Source organism: Panicum virgatum, chromosome 3K (genome assembly GCF_016808335.1).
Source record: "Panicum virgatum strain AP13 chromosome 3K, P.virgatum_v5, whole genome shotgun sequence".
NCBI classification, from domain to species: domain Eukaryota; kingdom Viridiplantae; phylum Streptophyta; class Magnoliopsida; order Poales; family Poaceae; genus Panicum; species Panicum virgatum.
In genome coordinates, this window is record NC_053138.1 from 18,610,311 (window position 1) to 18,632,222 (window position 21,912).

The window sequence follows — 21,912 nt, forward strand, 5'->3', positions numbered from 1 at the left end:
TTGGTATGTTTTTGAACATATCAATTTTTAGGCATATCTTATATAGATTAAAAACGGGATGAAAAACAGAATAAATACGGGTCAATTCTATGTAAAAACGGGATTTCTCGGAAACGGATAGAGAAACCTCATTTCTACTTCCGTAAATACGGAAATGGGATCCCACAAATACGGAAACGGACGGACAAAAATAGAAAACGGAACGGATCGGAACGGAAATATTTCCGTCCGTTTTTAACCCTATCAGCACCAACATAGGTAACGGACGAAGAAAACGTTCCTCACTTTAGAAATAGATAAAGATTTGCGAGCCATGGATGGAAGTATAATAATAGATTTTTTATGCTTAATTTTGCTTTTTAAGTCTCCTGATAATTCAGCGGTTGAAGCTGAAAAATGTAATAATTGAAGGTTGTGTACTCTAAACTGTAAACTGTAGAGTTCGGAATATTCTATTATCTAAAAAATGTTTAACCGGAACATGATACTCTCTCATCTCTAAAGCCTACACAGCCTATGTTCTAAAAAAAAAGCCTACACAGCCTAAGCCCTAAGGTTGCCCTGTTTTGCAACCTGACCGTGAAGTGGCAACCACTTGAAAAAGCGTTGCGCGGAACGCAGATCCACACCACGGCGCGCGTCACGCGACCTGGCTCGGCACGGTCGGCTTCACAAGCAGCCACGAGCGGGAGCACGATTGGAATTGTTTGACGCCGTCGACTGGCTCTGCCGAATGTGCCGGCCACCAACGCGGAGGGGCCTGCGTCCCTGTCGCCGAGGAAAATCAGCCTACTCTTTGGGCGCGGCGTATTTAGGCCGGAGACTGGATGGATTTAACTGAAATGCCACTGCGGCTGCTACGTGGGGAGACCAGCGGAGGGGTGTTCTCGCAATTCTTGGCGGAGCCAGGGTCGTTGAAATTTGAGCTCCCCGCAGCTTCAAAAGAGTCTGGCGCGCACGTTGTATGGATGCTGGAGCCAATGGCATGCGCACGGCGCACCTTCACCGGAGCAATCTGACACCGTCAGTTCGGGGAGCCGTCACTGGGCTCTTCGTCGTGACGTGGTAGAATGCAGTAGTACTATACTACTAGTTAGTGTACGTGATTCTCCGATCGTAATTGTGATGCGAGGGATTGTGTGATCAATTGATCATGAGCTACTCCACTCCATGTAGTCATGCGGCCCGTGTCCAAATCACAATATTTTGTTCGGCTGCATTCAGCTAGCTAATAGTATTTTTCTTTCATACCAAATCAGCATCAGCCACCAGTTCAGTAATATTTTTCTCTCACAACAAATCAACACCAGCCACCAGCCACAGCCAGCCAAACAAAGTGAATGTGAGCTAGCCCGCTCACATGTTTTGTTTGGATTTCATTTGGTGAAATTTATCCACACACTTTTGGCTGTTATTTAATTTCTGCAAGAGTGTTTATATAGATGATGAACTGATGATATACTTGTTAGCAACAAAACGGTTATGCTAACTTGGCTGACCTTAAAATCCGTCGGTACACTTTGTTGGAGGCGTTATAGGGAAGATTCTTTTTTAAACACCTTATAGAGTTATAGGGTAGAATATTTGTGTGTATCTATCATGTCATGTGTCACTAAAATTCAATCTATTTTCCACCCCATCCTAATATACCCCTTCTACATTTTCTTTATCAACTCAAAACACCATTATCTTTTCACCCTTTCTGCATCCATCATCGCTGTTAGTTCGACTAACACCGCAAGTTTTCTCCGAGTTCAGTTTGGGCTATGGAGCCTCAATCGGAAAGTCAAACTCTAATAGTTGCCAAAGGGGGAAGATGAATTTTAGATGCCATACATCTAAACAGTTACGTATGTATGATATTATTAATCTATAATTTTAGAAGTATGGAAAACGAGTAATATTTTAGATGCCATATATATTTGTAATTTTAAAACATGCACATCGATATTACTCGTTTTAAAATTCAATCTTTTTATGTCATAATCTATTTTTTCCTCGAATATATGTCATAATCTATCAGTTTGTGTTCTTATTACTTCAGGCGACTCGCTCTATATCTTCCAAATTATAAGTCATTCCAAGAATCTTAGAGAGTTAAACCATCTCAAAGTTTGACCAAAACTATAGAGAGAAATATAAAAAATTATGACATCAAATAGGTGCACTATGAAAATATAGCTAATAATGAATCTAATGATACTTAATTGGTATCATAAATGTTATTATCTTGTTATATAAATTTGGTCAAACTTGAAAAACTTTGACTCTCCAAAATTCTTGGAATGACTTATAATTTGGAACCGATGAAGTATAACTATAAAATTATTTAAATATGTGTCCATTCATTACCAACAAAAAAGGAGAATGACACCGCATCATTGTAGTAATCATCTCAAAAGCATTCACATCATGGTAACAATGATTTCACTCGATGGCATACCGATTGGAAATTCAAACCTGTCCGTTGAAGTTGAGCCATACCACTCATGACTGATGGACCACTCATGACTGATGGGTTTCTTTTGGTGGGTGCGGATTAGGCTCAGGCTCTATTCTGTTTCGAATGTTTTCTCTTGTAAATCCAAGAGAAGTAAATTAAATCCGTGGGCACAACAAAGTATCAGGAAGATTCTTGGAAAACACAAGGAAAACGAGACGGAGAGTATCACTCTCGTCGGCCTCGCTCACCGTAACTAACGGTAACGGCGACGGGGGCGCGAGTTCAGGAGGAGCGAGAGGCAATTCCGCAATTCAACACAACGCCAACAGAAAAAAATTTCGAAACCCCCGACCTACGCGAGAACACAACAAGGCGACAAGCCATTCCGAAACGAAAAGGAAACAAAGCGCTCCGGCTCAGAGGCCAAGGCGCAGCTCGGCGGCCGTGGCGGAGGAGGAGGCGGAGGCAACCCCCCCCCCCCCCCCCCCCCCCCCCGCGCCGCATTGCCCCCCGGGACCCTCCGATTCGGCCCGCGCCGAGCTCGAATCCGCGCAACCTCGGCGGCGGCGGGCTCGATCTGCGCCGGCGCGGGCGGTGGGGAATGGGGAGCGTGGACGGCGAGGTCGACGGGATCCACTCAGGTGAGCCGGCTGCTGATCTGGATGCGCCCGGGTTGTTGAATTCTGGACTTGGGGCTCAATGTTTGGGTTGGGGAGAGGCTTCTCGTGATTTTGGGTGATTGTGCTGGCAATTGGTCAGCTATGGGAAGCCGGCTGATTTTAAGCACTTGTTTACTGCATGTTGAGCTGAATTTTAGCTAGGAGCCCTCGTTCGTTCCTCGGGTCTACTGTTGATTTTTTTTTCAATATATTTACTGAAGTAGCAGCAGTTTGTGAGACCCTTTCTGTTTTGCTTTTGTTTGCTCTGAGATTTTAGTTTGGAGCTGTTTGAGCTCGGAATTTTGATTTCCTCCCTCGTTTGTATCATAATTATATCTACGGTACTATAAAATTCTTGTAGCTAATCGGCGTGCTGAGTTGGTCAAATGGCTCAATGCCTTGCTCCCGGAATTTAATTTGCCATCGGATTCATCGGATGAAGAGCTGAGAGAGCTGCTCAGTGACGGTGTGGTCCTGTGCCGTATTGCGAACACCCTCATCCCTGGTGTTCTTGAGGTGAGCCTTCGCTCTCAGATAATATGATTTACTTTCATTTTTGTTGCCCTGCAGAGATACTGATCCTTTTGCTTTGAATGCGGGCATTTTTTTAAGGGGTCATGGGGTGGTTATGCATCGTTGGATCAGAGGTCAGGCAATGTGAAGAAGTTCCTCTCAGTAGTTGCTGATATGGGGTTGCCAGGTTTCAGTGTGACAGAACTTAATGAGGTGAGGGTTCCATTGTCAAAAAAAAAAAGTTGGTATTCATGCCAGAACTCTGAATTGCCGTAATTGTTGAAGTCCATTCATATTACATGATTGCTGTTTTTGGTACATTATTTCATAGTGGGTGCTTAGCACTGTCAGACATTTTTTTGTAGTTTGGACATGCGCCACTTCGTCACTCATCTACTCATCGGTGATCACAAACAAATAAATGAATAGAATGTATTTCTAGAGGCTATCTCTTTATATTATTCGTGGTGATAAATACCCTCTTGATATCATTGTAATTTGTAGCTATGATTGAACTACAATGGTAACTTGCAGCTCTGATCTGTCGATTGCTTCCAAGAAGCAAGCCTACAAATATGGCTTTAGCTTTATATGTCACAATATAGTTGTACTACCTTGTAACATGTTGTTGTACTCCAATATTTTTAAGTTGCTGAGGCTCATGAACAATGGGAACTTGGGCTAAAATTCCACAGTTCTTGCATTTGTACATTTAAAATGTGATGTACTAACTTCTACACCCCTGGTTGCTACATTCTATTAACTCATTACTTGATGATTACAGGGACCAATGTCTTCGGTAGTGGAATGCCTCCTGGTTTTGAGGGACAGTGTCGATCCTAGATTGGGTGATGATAGTCCAGCAGATGTTGCCAAAACTCCTTTGAGGAAACAATGGGGAGTTCCGGAAATGGACAGGCCTCAGGTTCCTGGTGCAGCACTAGGGAAAAGATTCCCTGGAGAGGACATGAGAAATGGTGTTCCAGAATCCAAGGCCCATAAGAAAACTTCTGTTTTTTCTGGTATCCAGATTGTTATTTCACACCCAGTTTTAAGAATTATCTAGAAAAGAAATATTCAGATCTGGATTAAACCTTAGATAGTTAGACTGTTTATGCAAACTTGCAAACTCAAGTATCATTATTACTCTTATAGTATGTTTCCAAGCTTCACATCCACAATATTAATACATTTTGCACTTTGTATTGACTGTCATCCATTATGATGGGGTGCTGATTCTATATCTGTTTAATCAAATGCGGATTGTTATATATCCTGCAGGACAAAAATTTCGAGAAGTTTTCCAATTGAAACGCGGATCCTATTCCGATCTTCCCGCTTCCAAGATTTCAGAAATGATGCACTCTAGTAGCTTAGATGTAAGTTCTTCAAGGATACTACCCAAAATCGTGGAATTATGCTACCCTGCTATTTGGTACCCCTGTCTTAACAATAGTAATCTTCTTACAGAATGCACCGACGCAGTCACTTATTAGTGTTGTTAACGGCATTCTGGATGAAAGCATAGAAAGGAAAAAGGGAGAAATACCACATGTATGTGTTTTTTTAACTACGTCACTCTCTGTTGATGATTGTTTACAACAATGCATTACTTTAACCTACTCATCTCAGCGTGTAGTTTACTTACTGAGGAAGGTCGTTCAAGAGATTGAGCGCCGTCTCTGTATTCAAGCAGAGCATATAAGAAGTGTAAGGAAATCTTCCTAAAACATGCATTTTCCATTTGGTCTTAGAATTTTTAGTCTTAAATTACATATCCTATTCTGCAGCAAAATATTATCATCAAGACAAGAGAAGAGAAGTACTGTTCTAAAATTAAAGCACTTGAAATATTGGTCAATGGCACAAATGAAGAAAATAAGGTAATGGTCATCCTTGGTTAGAAGACAGCATTAGGATTGTTCAAAAGTTCTTTTGTCTTTTAATATTGACATATGTGTTTTTTATTGTCAGATGGCCACAAACAGACTTCAGATACTGAAGGTTTGATCCTCATCCAACAGATTATGACTTCCTATAATTCTGAAAGCTTTCTCTTTATTCTTCATTTTAGTAAACATCGCTGCTTTACTACTTATACTGTTAATATGTTAGTTGAATTTATGGTTGCAGATATAATAGTATAAAGATGATATCGAACTGTCAAATACAAAATATTTGTTGTCATAGAAAGGATGACTCAGTAAACATCAGTGTTTTACCATTTATATTGGTAGAAGAAATTGTGGTACCATATATGAATATGATTGGCATATTAGTATATCTTTTCTCATCTTTCAGGATGAGAAGTCAAAAATTGAAGAGAGAAGAAAAGTCAGTGAGCAAGATGTTCATCGATTAATGAAAGAGAAAGAACATTCTGAAAATATTATAGAAAGCCTGAAGAAAGATATGGAAGCCATGAATAGGATGCATAAGGAACAGCTTGAGCAAATCGAAAGAAAGGCAAAGCAGATGGAGGAACAGTTCACCACCAAAGTTAAAGAAGTTGAGTATCTTTTACTACAATCGAATAAGAAAGTTGAAGAAGTTGAGGCTGCCTCCAAGCTAAAATCACAGTTGTGGGACAAGAAAGAGCACACTTTTCAGAGTTACATGGATAATCAACACTTGTATATCAAGGTTTGCTTATCTTTAATTGTTACTAATTCATTTTTGCTCCTTTTATTTTCTTTACACGCTATCATTTAAAAATTGTAGGACATAAGGATATCATCACGATCAATTAAAAATGATATGTATGCACTTCAAATGAAGTGGAGAGATGAGATATCCAACTTAGGTATGTATTTATTGTTTTCTGTTGTACAAAAGTTCATTGCAAGTTTCATGTCTGATATCATAGTTCTTTTGCTGCTAAAATCTGTGTAGGATCTGGGTTAAAATGTTTGGTTGATGCCGCTGAAAATTATCACAAAGTTCTGGCAGAGAACCAAAAGTTGTTTAATGAAGTGCAAGAACTAAAAGGTATTTTGGTTTTCAAACATTCTTTGTCACCTTCAACTCTTTGTATAAATGTGATAGTAATGGCTTGATTTGTCATTTCTTTCAGGTAATATAAGAGTGTATTGTCGTGTTAGGCCGTTTCTTCCTGGTCAAGATAAAAAATCTACCACAATTGACTATATGGGGGAAAATGGCGAGCTTCTTATTACAAATCCATTTAAGCAAGGAAAGGATGGGCATAGAATGTTCAAGTTTAACAAAGTGTTTAATCCATTTGCTTCCCAAGGTATGTTTTCCTCAGATTTCAAACTAGTTGGTTATTTCCTGCTTGTTAGAGAAAAAAGTTGTCACTTTGATTGTTTGTAGGCTGATTATTCTCTATAATTTCACAGCTGAGGTTTTCTCTGACATACAACCACTGGTTCGATCAGTCCTTGATGGATTCAACGTTTGTATTTTTGCATATGGCCAGACTGGTTCTGGCAAAACTTACACAATGGTACTATTGTCTTAACCATAATTAAATATTGTCTATTATTACAAGGGTGGTGTTACTGATTTAATCTTTGTTTTTATTGTTAACTATTCTTTAGAGTGGGCCTAGCACATCGAAGCAAGACTGGGGTGTCAATTTCCGTGCTTTAAATGATTTGTTTGATATTTCACTAAGTAGGAGAAATGCCTTCTCGTATGAGGTGGGAGTACAGATGGTTGAGATATACAATGAACAAGTTCGCGATCTTCTATCAAATGATATTGCACAAAGAAGATATCCTTTTTGAACTATCACTATGATATTTTTCATCGCACAATAATTTTCAATCATAAACATGTATGAACTTTTGATGGTATTCACATCCAAAATAGTGTTTTTCTTGACATAAAGAAACACTTGGGATTTGGAGCACTTCTCAACCGAATGGGCTTGTTGTCCCGGATGCAAGCTTGCACCCAGTTAAGTCGACTTCGGATGTATTAGACTTGATGGAAATTGGGCAAGCAAATAGAGCAGTTGGTTCAACAGCTCTAAATGAACGTAGTAGTCGGTCACACAGGTTAGTTGAATCAATTACTAAAGACTTTTCTATCTGGACTCGAGGATTGCATCTTATTTGAAAATTTGTTTGCAGTATTCTAACTGTACATGTTCGAGGGCTGGATTTGAAGAATGGGTCCACCTCTAGGGGCTGTCTACATCTAATTGATCTTGCTGGGAGTGAGAGAGTGGAGAAGTCTGAAGTAACTGGGGATAGATTGAAAGAAGCTCAATACATTAACAAGTCACTCTCTGCTTTAGGTGATGTGATTTTTGCTTTGGCACAGAAAAGTGCCCATGTGCCATATAGAAACAGCAAACTAACACAAGTTCTTCAAAGTTCTTTAGGTAACCAACTATTACATTTTCTAGGGCAAGTATTTACTTACTCGTACGTATCACATCATAGATGTTGAAATGGGTTTATGTGCATCTTGTAAGTGGTTTCTGTACAATTGTATTCTTGCAGGTGGACAAGCAAAGACGCTAATGTTTGTTCAAATAAATCCTGATGTTGAGTCATATTCAGAAACTATAAGCACTTTAAAGTTTGCTGAAAGGGTGTCTGGAGTAGAGTTAGGTGCTGCGAGAAGCAACAAGGAGGGAAAGGATATAAAAGAGCTATTGGAACAGGTATGCTGACAATTTCAACTTCAACTTCTGTTTGTGTCTGAGCAATTTTAATTTTGGAAAACTAGTATGCTGACAAAAAGGGCAAGCCTTTATCTGAATGTTCTATTAGTTTGCTTCCCATGCTGTCTGAGCTATTTTATTTTTACAAAAATAGCATGCTGAAGAAAAGGCAAGCCTTTATCTGAATGCTATGTTAGTACTTACCAGAGTCCATCTTCCAAAATGTGTTTTGCATGCTACGATCACTTCTTGTCCCAACTTTTGAATGAATTTCAAAGGTCAAGTGGATGTTGTGATTGCATTAGCTAGTTACACAAGGGTATGGCACGTATGATCTGGTTTTGATTAGTCTTTGCATGATCAACCGATGTTAGTACTGGTCTTCACAATATTTGTGGAATGCATCTGTCTTTTTGTGAAATTGTAGTAGATTCTTTGCAAGCTCTTGCTAGCTCAATTTTCTATAGTTCTTTTTCTAAGTATTTATTCTGTACTGCTTATGTTTAAGAATATGACACAAATGGACAAACCAGTCATGATTCAGAATATTCACAGTGCTATAGACATACTCTTGGGTGTTGGGTCAATCACACAATGGAAACTAAAAGGGTAAATATCAAGAATGAACCTTCTTACTTAGTGCAGTTTATAATCTCCAACCTGTTGGAGCTGTGCATGAAAATTGTGTCTTTGCATGTTGGTAAGGATGTGACTTTTTGTAATATATTCTGCTTGTGATGCCTCTTTTATCCAGGTTGCGTCTTTGAAAGACACAATTTCACGCAAAGATATGGAAATCGAGCAGCTCCAACTCATCAAAGTAAAATCACCAAATTTGTTGTCTGATAGAAATGGGGCTGGTTTGACAAAGAACACAGTAAACCAACCTAGCCAACTATTTTCTGGTGAACGAATGCTCAAGTCTAGTGACAGAGTTCTATCAGATCCTCAGAGTTATGCTGTGGCTAATGGAGATGCTAACCATAATTCAACTGACATTGCACCTGTGGACTTAGATGAAGCAGAATATGAGGGCAATGCATCCGATGATGGTTTATCAGGAGGTGAAACCGAGAATTTCAACTCAGATAAAGCTGCTGAGATGACAGCGGAATGGTAAGTCATCTTGACTTGCTTGATCATTTCTAACGAAATACCATTTGCTTGTTATTTCTATTTTTTTCATTATATTGATCCTATCATTGCAATAATAGCAAAGTGTGACTACTTATCTGGTAATGTTAAAAAATTGCAGGCATAGAGTTCCATCAAGAATAACCAGATTCACTCTCACAAAGAATGGGCAACCATCTATGTCTAGGTCGAAACCAAAGGATGCTGTTTTGAAGACACCGAGTATGTATTCTAAGCCAATCAGGCATACAACTTTACCATGATATGCTACTGTTACTATTCTAATAAGAGTTATATTAATTGAATAGGTAATACAAAAGCTCCGTCAAGCCAATTGACAGGAGGCACTTCAGCTAGGGGCTCTAAGAGATGGCAGTTGCGAAGCACGAATGCATGATTGTGTTGCTCGTTTGATATCCATTGTAATCCAAATGTGAATTCCTGGGGTAGCTGTAGGTCCCATATATGATTGTAGCTTTTAGAAATGGGGAGAAGTGAGACATTTCGATGGGCATGTTTGACCTTTTGCTTATGCGGATCAAACACCAAGCAATGCTCTATTGCGTGCGAAACATTCTGACTTGTGACCATTTGGAGAGGTTGGTGTGCCTCCGGAGTTGTATATCAATGCACCAGTGTACCAACACTAAGTAGGCTTTAATATTATATATCCTAACTTTGATGGAGCCTGGAAGCAGTGAGCTTACTCGTGTATTCTGCTTACAACACATCACTTTGAGCCGTGCAGGAGTCAGGGCCTGGTAGCATTGATCTTTTCTCTAATATGTTTCTGCTAAGGAATTTGGCAGTCACACAAAGGATCATAAAGTTGTCCTGTCATGATCATTGAGACTGATGAGAAAAAAAAATCTGAAAAGTGCAAGCATTGATCTTTTCTCTAGTCGCGTGAGAAATGTAAACTTGTCCTGTGTAATCATGATCGTTCAGACTGGAGAGTAAAAGTAGGGACTGACAGCGAAGGTCCACTTCATTTGCAGCTAACAGTACATTTCGATTTTACTGACAACAAAAATATCTTTTTCGTTTTCTATTTTTTTAAACGTGTTCCAGAATCTGGAACCCCATATATTTGTATATTTCATGGAAACCTCTTTCTCTGCAGCTAACAGTACATTTTATTGTGTAAAACTACGAGCTTAACAAATATGCATCAATGCATGTTATTTGGTTGCTTTGACATGTTTTTTTTGACATCCTGCAACCTTGCAAGGTTACAAATGCTTTGGCATGTTTGATTCTTTAGCGTGCAACATTACATACTATATTAACACAGTTCAGGCCTCACTAGGGACTAACGTGAATATGAGTAGAGTTTTTTTTTTGAAAGGAATGCGGGAGCTCCGCTTTGTCATTTAAGAAGAGGAAAGCAGAAGTTCAAAAGATTACATAGCCTGATTTACAAAGATAAATTGAAACTCAAACTCGAAGAACACTGAACTAGAAAAAGAACTAAACATTAAACGAAGATAACTCTGGCCTTCCACCGGCCGAACTCCTGCACTGCATCTCAAACTTTATTTCCTGCAACACCTCCCCTGGGTTCATGTTTTTCTGCTCGAAAACCTTCTTGTTCCTTGCCTTCCAGATGTTCTATGCGCCATAGATCATCACTGCTGCCTTGAGTCGCCGATCCTTCTTAGGTAGGTGAGCTAGCTCCTTTTCCCACCAGGTCATGACATCAAGTCCCTGAACCGGTTTCCTGACGATAGAATGTGTCCAGGTTTTAACCAGAGCCCAAACTTGCTGTGCAAACGGGCAGTGAAGGATGAGATGCGACGCAATTTCTGGTGCCAGATTACAATGAGGATACAAAGGATTACATGGCCATTGGCGAGCCAGTAGCTTATCCTCCGTCAGAATCTTACTTTGGATAAGTAGCCAAGCGAAAAACTTATGCTTGCCTTCTGCATATGCTCTCCAAACGTACTCCCTTCTGAAATTGCTGAAAGATCCAAGAAATTGTGCATTGTAAGCAGATTTTGTAGTGTATGTTCCATCTGGCGTCCATCTCCAAGTGATTTGATCTTGCTGATCAGACAACTGCACACCCTGGACAAGGTCCCATAACTGAACAAAACTTTCCATCTCCTCTACCGTTTGCATTCTCCACGGCCCTCGTGTCTAGTTCTAATTGTGCAACTCCTCCCTAACCGTTTTATTTTTCCTTCATGCCCACTTGAAAAGATCAGGAAAACGATCCATCGGAGCTTGCCCGTTTAGCCAGGCTGATTGCCAAAAACTTGCCTTTTCTCCATTGCCAAGAGTCACTACTGTACTTGCTCTGAATAGTTGTCGATCAACAGCATTCACCGGCTGCTCAGAGCCAACCCAAGGTCGGTCTGGGGTTGTCCATTGAAACCACAACCACCATAGTCTATGATTAGAGTTAATCGCTAAACATCCAGGCCCGTCTAGCTCAGTCGGTAGAGCGCAAGGCTCTTAACCTTGTGGTCGTGGGTTCGAGCCCCACGGTGGGCGCTGTTTACTCTTTTTTTTCCTTCTGCTTTTTACTGTCCGGCGGCACTGACAGCGAAGGTCCACTTCACCTTCCATCGGGATCACGGGCGGCCGCCATTTTCCTCCAGATCCTGTAACGGTATTTCTCTGCCCTGTTTCATTACTTCTATTTGAGTAGCAAGTCTGTAGGTGGAGACCGGAGAGGACTTCCCCCACGGGAGGAAGAAGCAGCCCTCCGGGGCGTCGAAGCAGAGCACGCCCAAGTGAGATCAGTAGTCGTTCAGTTGTTCTATACTTCTATTCACTGTCATCCTCGCTTCGTTCGACTGGATGTGACTGATGCTGATTTGCTATGAGAGAAAAGTACTGCTAGTTGGTTGGTGGCTGGTGCTGATTTAGTGTAAGAAAAAAGTCACTGTTGTTGGTTGCCAGCAAAACAGAGTGATGTGGTTAGGCTTAGTTTTGGGAGTCAAGTTGACATTGTTACTGGTTACCACCAAAACATGGTTAGGCTCAGTTATAGGAGTCAAGTTGGTTAGATGGGAAAGCGCCGAAAGATATTGCTCCATGGACCACAGTTGTACAAATTGGCATTGCGTCAGAAGCAGAAGATGAGAGAACAATAGGGAACCATAGCTGGACAGGGGACCTGTGGCGTATGTTAGGCTACCCGCACCGGGGGCCGGTAAAACATCATGCACTTGCATTTACCGGATGAAAGGCCTGCAGCGGTGTCCGGTATCGTCTACGGTAAAACTCCGGATGCCCTCCCACACGCCAGATCTGGGGGAGAGAGAGCGGACGCCCGGTATGTCCCAACCGCTCGGTGCGGGGCCGGAGAGGGAGAGGGTGGGGGCGGAGATGGGAGAGGCCTGGCGCGAGGAGGGAGGAGGACGGCTGAGGCGTGCTCTGCCACTGCGGCTCGCGGGGTAGATTTTGTCAGTCCTCACTGTAGACCGCGTATTACCGAGGTACACAATGCAGCCGCCTGCGCCGCTCCCGCACAGAGCCCGTCTGCCGCATTAATTGGATACGACGGCACGGCACTTTTCCATCATGCCGCCTACGCCGCAAGCTACACTGCCCGTTTAGCTACGTGACAGGCGACGCCGCTAGCTACGTCTGGCGCCGTTCCGACAAGACAGCGCCTGGACATGCTGAACGGGGGATTCCAGGAGCAGGCAAGGAAATCCAAGGGAGAGATCTCCTTCGCCTGCAACGCAATAATGCATGAACAGTACGTTATTTTATACTACATAGTTGGGCCCACCTGTCGAGTACCCAGCAGCCATGTACGCGCCTCCCTTAAGATATAAAGGGGAGGCGCTCGTTGCACAGGGGGGCCATCCAGAGCACACTCAGACGCAGGCTGGACTCAGCTCCAAGCTCTTCCAGACTTGAGCAATACAACACACAGTGGACGTAGGGCATTACGCTCCGGCGGCCCGAACCACTCTAAACCTGCTGTATTCATCGTGTTCTTGAGCGAGATCGAACTAGTCGCTAGCTAACCCCCAAATACTCACCCTCTGGGCTTAGGCGGGTGCATTCCGTCACCCGGCTGTGGTTTGCCACACCACGACAATGGAGAAGATGTAAATGCGTGGGGGGGGGGGGCGCTGTTTGACGAAGAGGACTGGTTGCTGTAAACATATTAAGAAGACGTACTTTCATTAGTGCGCGACCTTAGGAGAGCCTTTGAAACGTAATCTGCGTCACTGCGTGCAGGCAGCTTTCCGAGTATCACACACACAAAATGTGCTGTTTTCCTTCTTTTCGTCTGATGAAAACTATGGCAAAACTCTTGCTGCTCCTTTCAAAAAATATATATAATGTTCGTCGATGCATCGCACCATCATGTAATAAAACAGTAAAAGACCGAGAAGAATACCATCGAGCTCCTGCACTTTACGCTTTGCCGTCTCTCGAATTGGTCGACGCCGCTGCCACCATCACTCGCCTCATCAGATGGTTTGGTCCGATCCAGTGTTTGAGATCATCACATTTCGTAATCCTCACACAAACCACGTAACCCACCCGGAACTAGTTCTCATCACGGTTCGCTTTTGCCTCCGAACTAAGTCCACGCAACGCCGAGCCGGCGCCCCGGCCCGTGACCGTGACGCACGCGAGGCGACGCCCCCAGCAACGGCCCGGCCCGGCGCCCCCGCGCCGCTTGCTCTGCTTGGTCGTTCTCGTTCCACTCCACGCGCGCCGTGCCGATCCCTTTCCGTTCCCGCTCATCAATTCCCGTCCAACTCCCGCAAGCGAATCAGGGGGTGACCCCGACCCGCGCCGGCCGCCCCGCCTCGAGAGCGCGCATCGCCGCGCGGGTGAGAAAGCAATGGCGCCGAGGAACTCGTGGAGGGAAGGGAGCCGCGCTGTGAAAATAAATTTCGGCCGGGGATGGGCTACCGGTGGTTCCGTCGGCGCCAAGCGCCGGCGACCGGCTCCCTTTCTCTCGACCCCCCCGGCCGGCTCTTTCGTGCGATATTTCTCCGGCAACCCTGTCATGACATGTGCCGGGACGACGACGACGACGGCACGGAGGAACTCGCTCTCGGCGGCGAGGCTGGATGATGGTCAGGGGTCTGCTCGGACTAATTGCAGCTGATGGCGCTAGCTGCTCCTCCGCTGTGTGGTCCTGCCTGGCTTGGAAAGGTCTCTCGCCGTTTGCTAGCGCCGTGCAGGTGCGGCTGTAGGTCCGGCGGAACCATCGTCGGAGTTAAAATCGACTGCTTCGCGATAAGATCGGAATGAATTCTGACAGGTCCCTGAAGGAGGGCTCGCGATCAGCTTCGAATCCAGAGACCGAAACGCAGTTGACTGAGAGAGTGAGAGCCCAGGCATGGAAACTTGCATCTGTTTTCTGAATCGATTTCATCTGTTCAGTACAAACACATCATCGAATAGAGTACATACAGGCAAAATAGAGAAGATCTGCTGGAGATCAAACACAGCAGAGTGAGATGGTGTCAGTTCTTGTTCATCATCTGCGTGCTGTACGACAATGAGATGGTTAGCTCATCTCTCTGCACTTTTTTTTAAAAAGAAAAAAGAAAAAGAAAACAGCAGCGAGTTGTGGAAGTTAAGGCATAGTATGGTTCAAAGCAGCTATCGTCCTTCATTTCTTCTCTTCATGGAGGATCAAAACTCATAATGCACGGGCATTATGCCGTAATGCCGTGAACTTTCAACTTGCCCTGTCACGGATCAGGGAAAGCAACCCATATAAACCTCTCATGAAAGAACACCAGAAATACTGTAAAGATTAAGAATTACGTACAATCGAAAATACTCTATCAATAAGATCGTGACCTTTTCTTTTCTTTTTAACAATCAGTGATGACTTTCTTTCAGCAGAAATACGGCAGGTTCCATGATTTCACTTGCTACTTACTAGTATGACCGTGAAAGGGCATTTCATCCTATATACTGATAGTTTCTGTCTCTTCCCAGTTCGATCCCATAGATAAACAAGATTGATTATCTTATCTTTTACCAAAGGTAGCGTTCATGAGAAAATTGTTACCATTCTATCCCCATCCATTCATATGGTGACACCTGACCAAGTAGTTTTAGAGACTTTCAACAAGTGATAACAGGTCGTATATAATAGCAGGATCACCAGATGGGCGAGGATATGTGCAGCATGATGATAACTCGGTCACAAAGTTCCTGGGTCGACCGGGTCGAGGAACGGGGTCGAGGGTCGAGGGTCGTCACTTTATAAAATTATGGTACGAAGGGGGTATACATCTATGGAACGATAAATTATTATGTGGGACGCGACCCTGATTCATCGGGGTCGATATCTTCGGGTCGATAAAGACAAAAACTATATATATGCTACTAATGAAGAAACTAATCTGCACAAGCATATAAGAAACATATAAAAGAGTACATTTAGACCATGCTACACGTACTCAGCTCATTGTCTAACAAAAACCACATCAATCCACTGTCCTTAACCTCCTTATCCCAATTAAATCTGCTAGCAATGGGGCTGCGACCCCTTTCAAACCGGGACACGATCCAACCTTGAATGGGACACTGACCCTCTTCGACCCCGACCCTCGAATCGGAACGACGTTCCCGGGTCGAGGGACGAGGCATCGACCCCGAATCCTGTGACTATGTATGTACCACGTGATCACGAGGCCCTCTCTACATTGTTTAATTTACTTGGTATTATGCGTTGCAGATCAGCGCACCTTGACGCATGTCGTTACTTCTTAAAAAAAAGCATACGTTGATACTACAAATTCAGTGCAAATTTTGCGATGACAAATCGATGCAGCAGTAAACCCAGTATTAACTCCGAAGCACGTTTTCATTCAGAAAAGATCAGAAGCCTCAGAGCATTCATCGAGTCTCTCCCTACTTCCTTTTCCTGATGTCACTGCTGTAACATCGAAATTTATAGGCGAGAATTGACTGCAAAGTGCAAACCACAAAGACAAACTCACTGAAATCCTCAGGAGAGTCTAAACACGCAGCATCAATTTCAACGAAAATTGATCCCCCAACTAAGAATACTTAAAATTAACATAGCCTAGTTTAAGACGGGGACTGAAAAGAAGCAACGAACAAGTTCAGCAAGTATTATGTTCAAGCCTCAAGGCAACAAAAATCAAGCACTGCAACTCACACACCAACTGTCAAAAAGGTAGGTAAAAGTATGATGATCGCGCATCGATCTTCTAGGGATGATGTAACCTAATCCATGCATTGATGGATGCATGAACTATTCACAAGACCAAGAGGCAGAACTCTGCTTCTGCACCCCTAACCTATCTATCTATTTGGCCAAGTAGCGCGTCGTGCTGCGCGGCTGCTGCGTGCGCAGCTGCTCGTAGAAGCTCGAGATGAACTCGTCGGCGCGCCTGTCCACCGCGGCCCACCCCTCGTCGCCGTCGTCATCCCACAACAGGTAGGGCGAGTCCGTGATCCGCACCTGCCGCGGCGCCAGCCCCAGAGTCAGCGCCGCCTTCGCTTCGATGTGGAGGTCGCCGTCGCCGTCGTCGTAATCCGCGAGGTCCGTCGCCCTGGCCGCCTCCTCGACGTCCATCAGCTCGAACAGCCTCGTCACCGCGACGGTCGAGCCGTAGTAGTACTCCGGCTCCGACCAGTGGTCGCGTCCCTGTCCCTGTCCCTGGTCGGCGGCGGCGCGGTCCTGCAGGCGGAGGAGGCGCCGCTCGCGGCGGCGGCGCTTGTGCATTGGCGTGCTCTTGCAGCTGAACTCGACCTCGCGCGGGCGGTACTGGTACTGGCGCACGGCGGCGGCGGGGTCCATGGACCGGCACGAGAGGGTAGGGGCCGCGGGCCTCGACGACGCGCGGCGGCGACCGTGGCCGCGCCCGCGCGGGTACGGGTGCACCACCGCGGCGTCCGGCTCCATGGACCGGCACGACAGCGAGGACAGGTACGTCAGCGCCGGGTGCTGCTCCCGCGCCGCGGCGAGGCTGCTGCGCCGGCGGCGGTCGCGCCTGCTGCTGGAGAGGAGGTGGTGCAGGTGGACGCCGAGCGCGGCGAGCTTGGGCTGGTGCTTCTTGACGACGACGAGGTACACGGCTTGCATCGCGTGCCACAGCTTCTTGGCGCTCACCGCTGGGGCGCCGTCGCCATGACGGCATTGGGGGGCACCGCTTGACTCCATCGGGGACGAATGGCCGCTGCTCATCATCGATCTCGCCTTGTTTCTTTTCTCGTCTTGGAAAAATCCCGGCGATCTTGGGATTTGTCTCGCAGGAATGGTTGTCTCGTGTGTATGACAGGAGAGAGGAGAGCAGACGAGGTGACAGGTATTTAAAGGCAGGGGCGAAATTAGCGTTGGACGTTGGGTTGGGCATCTGTCGTCTCCCTTTTCTTTTCTTTTTTTAATTTTTCTTTTTGGAACATCTGGATTTGATTGCTCAGAGAAGCAGCGCATGTACCATATCTGTCTCCCGGAACAAGAAAGATAAGTTAGGTCAAGTAAGACATGTTTCTGCAAGTTTGTTACAACTAAAATACCCTCTCACAACAATTCAAATCCATTATCTCACCCATAAACAAGAAAGTCTTGTTTATGTACCTTTTTTTTTGCGATATCTTGTTTATGTACCTACTGTAAGCTTCTTTCAAAATATCTTTTAGAGTCCATAATACTCATAATTGTCTATAATGATCTTCGTTATATTTTAACTCAAGAATTGCTAAATATGTTATAAAAATAGAGCATTTATCAATATTGTAAATTATTCTCAAAGTCACATGGAATAGAGTTATTTTTTAAGCCTGTATTACCACGACATTTCAGAGCTCGCATTTTCAAGACATGACAGCTTGCCATTTTAATTTTGAATATCATCAATTTACGAAACTAATACCTTTCTATTTAGTTTTTAGTATATTAGTAAATTCTAAAAATATAGTTATATGAACTATGAGCATTCATCTGGTCCACGCTGTTGAGTGGTGGACAGTAAGATGGTCAGATCGATCGATTTTGGCTTTAATGCAGGCCAAATAATTAAAGCAATTTCGAGAGTTTCGCCGGTTCAATCTTCGTTTATAGATGTAAGTGTGTGTGCATTTTGTCTGAGTTGTACTGCGTAAGCTAAAAAAATTAACACAATAATATAAAATGTTCTTTTGTATTGTTCCTCTTTGTGTTCAATTTGTTTTTTTCATGATTGAGATAGGATCCGGCAAGGCTATCGCTTCGCTGGAGCTTGCGTATCTGTTCAAACGAAGATGTTAAGGAATCAGGAGCCATTAGGTTCTTAACCAGCAGTCATTTCGAGATGTGGGCTCAAGCAACATACTTTTGTGCCAACGCAATGCTACCAAAATATATTAATTTGATCCAATATTTGAGCAATGTTTTCAACTAACAATGAACAAACGTGTTTGTACTGTTATTAACTTTCTTGCACGTGTTAGCTAGTAAAGTTTGTTGTCAAAATACTAAATACTATATTTAAAAAATTAAACGCAGATTGGCCAAACGTATGGATTTTTGGAACAAAAATAAATGATTCTGGTAGTTTTTTTTTCGTAAGTGCTTTAATACGACTATATCTTTTGTAATCAGTATATGAGCGCGTGTTGTCGTATGTTTTTTGGATATGTTCGTTCGTCGATATCCAAAACATGACGGGAGCAGAGCTAGTGTATATATATATCCTATTGATTTTCTGACGATGAAGTAAGCAATCTTGTTCTGACTAGATGCTTCCAAATATTCTGGAGGTTGATCGAAAGAAATGGAATACTACCTCCGTATATAGGAGCCCTCCGTTCCTATGGTGTCGGTTTCTCCATCATCTTACTTGGGGTCAAGACAATGAGTGTATTTCTGAGTTCTCGTCGAGCGAGCACAGGATCGAGGTGAAGCGGCTAGAAAGTCATCGACCATTTGGGCCCGTTGATAGGAATGTGGCGAAAAGGGCTCTTGAGCTTTTCATTGCTAGTAGTGTGATTAGTCCATGCGGTCGAGATCTTTTTTTTTTCCGAGAATACGCAGGAGGGCTACGTATCATTTCACTAAGAAGAAAAGATTGTTCAAAATTTAAAATGCGGGTCCAAAAGGGGCGCACGCACACCTCAACCAAAACTAGAAGAGGGCTATACGGCCGTAGATTACAACCAGAGAGCACCCTGTGCTAAGAGACCTAGCTACCGTTGACATTTGTACCCGTGAGCTACCGATGTGGCCAGCCGATGCGGTCGAGATCACCATGATGAATGTTCATGGTTAGACCCTATACAGATCTATGAGAATAAGGACATTCCTCAGGATCCCTTCAAAAAAAGGACATTCTTCAGGAGACATATGTAGCGATAAGCACTTTTATGAGGATCTTAATAGTTGAAGGATGTCAATGCCAAAACGACATACCAGGGTCTCACTGGATCTTTAAACCCAATTTATATTTAGAAATACTCATAAAGAAAAATGAATAAATGTGGTATGTTCCTCCCTTCCACGAATTATGAGTTTATGTTAGGATTTGATGCCACCACTCACCACCTGGAAAAATATAATGGATCCAGCTGTAGTACTAAAACCGTTGTTCTTTACTAATTCATTCAGAGATTTTATGCACTACGGGTTTATTTGTAGTAAGAATAATTACTAAAATGTGGTGGGGTGCTATTAAATTTGCCATGAATTTCTAATTTATTTTAACTTTGGAGGTATTGGGAGGCGTTACAGCACCTATGAGCCACTGACCATAGACACTACCGCAAAAGCATTAAGCTCCATAACAATCACTGCCCAAATTTAATAGCACCCCACCACACAGCCAGAGCCAATGGCCAGCTCAAATCAACAGCCGATGAGCAATATAATAATATAATGACCAAGAGCATGCACCTATTCCCACGGTATACAGGTTTGATTTCGATTACTCTTTATTTATCTATATAAGCAGCCTACCAATTGGATTCAAGCAGTATCTCGCATTGTGTCTGAGTTCGTGTACAGTCGGAGTTTTTTTTTTCCACAGTTCGTTCGAGACTGAAGCAGTGATTCAGAGCCCGTTTAGTTCCCAAACCCAAAAATTTTTGGGTGTCATGTCGATCTTTGACCGGATGTCGGGAGGATTTTTCTAACACTAATTAAAAAACTAATTTCAGAAGTCACTTGGAAACCGCGAGACGAATGTTTTGAGCCCTTTGACCGCATCATTAGCACATACGGGTTATTGTAGCACTTATGGCTAATCATGCCCTAATTAGACTCAAAAAATTCGTCTCGCCGTGTACATCCAAACTGTGTAATTAGTTTTGTTATTTAATTACATTTAGTGCTCTATATATGTGTTCAAAGGGGAGGTGAAAATTTTTGGGTGAAAATTTTTGGGAACTAAACGGCCCCTCAGATTCTTGCTGAAAGTTCTGTATACATGTAACCAACTCTACAAAAATGCAGCAACGCCGACCATTAGTACCTCTTCAATGCCAAGCATGTAAAATGCGTACGCTTCGACCACCTTGATCCCCTTCCCGAGGGTATCTGTACGCTTCAGCTAGATATTTCTGAATCGGCTCGTTCAAGTCTATCTCGATCTAGACCCGGGGCTAAGCTAGAGCTAATGGGTGGGGCTGCCCAACTTCATCAAGACTCATATGATATTCAAATAAAGGACAATGTGTTTTAATAATGCCAATGTCAATTTAGTCAACAGTCAATACATACGATATGCAAACTAGTAGATGCTAGTAAATAATACTCACCGGTCACATTCTGTAGTCTATAGCAAAATAATTAAATAAATATGGCATTGATCACTTTAGAAAGCCTAAAATGTTGACAAAAGATGTTCCATAAAGCAAAATATATGGTCGAACCTAAAGAAAGAAAGAACAAATAGGTTAATTATTTAGTAAAGAAAATATAGGATTGTCGTAGAGTGGAGATGCGTGGCAGGTGCGTCGGGCGGCCGGCGGCCTCCTGCCTGGGCGCCGCGCTGGGCGCCTCGCGCTGGCGTAGGGGTGGACTGGTGGCTTGGAGTTGGCGTGGTGGACCGGCTGGCGGGGCCGCGGCGCCGCGCCGCCGGCGGGGGGAGTCGCGGACGGGCGAACGGCGGAGCGCCCAGGCCACGAGCGTGCCGTGTACGACGGGGATTCGGAGAGACGCGTGCGATCCTGCGACGGTTGGGGAGTCTTCGACTGGAAGGAAGCTCGCTGTTGGCTTTTGCCTGTGTTTGCTTTTTGGGCTGGATGGGCTGGGGGTGCCTCGTCTTGGGCTTGGGGGTGCTAATAGGGCCGAATTATAGAGTTTCTAAATAATTTTTACAAATAGAGGGGTGCCTGGGCACCCACGGGCCACTATTGGGCTCCGCCCCTGATGATTCTAGACCCGTAACGGGGACTGGTGCCCGGGTGCTGACTGATCAACTGCAGATTGTTCAGGAGGCTTCGTTCAGTATTACCAAAAATAAGCCAAGTTTGGCTGATCCTATATCTCGGCTATAACCTATTAGTCTCTTCTTGTTGGGCAACTAATTTTGTTTGCCGGAAATGCCATACGACGACTGCGTTGGTTAGTTGCTACT

The 21,912-nt window shown here is 43.8% G+C and overlaps 2 protein-coding genes and 1 non-coding gene across 4 annotated transcripts; 2 read left to right on the plus strand and 1 right to left on the minus strand.

The window, feature by feature from the left end:
- The first annotated feature begins 2,830 nt into the window (after window positions 1-2,830).
- Window positions 2,831-10,079, plus strand: LOC120698086 (kinesin-like protein KIN-14K). Its single transcript, XM_039981566.1, has 21 exons — window positions 2,831-3,084; window positions 3,464-3,618; window positions 3,715-3,828; window positions 4,400-4,637; window positions 4,897-4,994; window positions 5,086-5,169; window positions 5,248-5,325; window positions 5,406-5,498; window positions 5,590-5,619; window positions 5,917-6,258; window positions 6,337-6,418; window positions 6,508-6,603; window positions 6,689-6,868; window positions 6,975-7,081; window positions 7,176-7,351; window positions 7,473-7,637; window positions 7,713-7,966; window positions 8,088-8,251; window positions 9,006-9,367; window positions 9,507-9,607; window positions 9,694-10,079. Exons 1-21 carry the CDS (start codon window positions 3,045-3,047, stop codon window positions 9,780-9,782), a joined length of 3,048 nt encoding a protein of 1,015 aa, XP_039837500.1. The 5' UTR covers window positions 2,831-3,044; the 3' UTR covers window positions 9,783-10,079.
- A 1,732-nt stretch (window positions 10,080-11,811) lies between these two features.
- Window positions 11,812-11,884, plus strand: TRNAK-CUU. Its single transcript has one exon. It is a non-coding gene; the product is annotated as a tRNA-Lys (tRNA).
- A 2,828-nt stretch (window positions 11,885-14,712) lies between these two features.
- On the minus strand, window positions 14,713-17,687 carry LOC120698087. Of its 2 annotated transcripts, XM_039981569.1 has the most exons (2): window positions 16,821-17,687; window positions 14,713-15,066 (listed from the first exon to the last, which is right to left on the minus strand). In XM_039981569.1, the coding sequence occupies exons 1-2, from the start codon at window positions 17,547-17,549 to the stop codon at window positions 15,034-15,036; spliced, it is 762 nt and encodes a 253-aa protein (XP_039837503.1). In that variant the 5' UTR covers window positions 17,550-17,687; the 3' UTR covers window positions 14,713-15,033. The 2 variants fall into 2 exon arrangements, with proteins under 2 accessions (XP_039837503.1, XP_039837501.1); XM_039981567.1 differs by lacking the exon at window positions 14,713-15,066 and having other exon boundaries at window positions 16,369-17,684.
- Between the last annotated feature and the right edge of the window lie 4,225 nt (window positions 17,688-21,912).

Coding starts and splice junctions, on each gene's coding strand:
- LOC120698086 (XM_039981566.1), top strand. CDS start 3,045: ATGGGGAGCGTGGACGGCGAGGTCGACGGGATCCACTCAG. Junction 7,967..8,087: donor AGTTCTTCAAAGTTCTTTAG/GTAACCAACTAT, acceptor GTATTCTTGCAG/GTGGACAAGCAAAGACGCTA. Junction 8,252..9,005: donor TAAAAGAGCTATTGGAACAG/GTATGCTGACAA, acceptor TCTTTTATCCAG/GTTGCGTCTTTGAAAGACAC.
- LOC120698087 (XM_039981567.1), bottom strand. CDS start 17,549: ATGATGAGCAGCGGCCATTCGTCCCCGATGGAGTCAAGCGGTGCCCCC.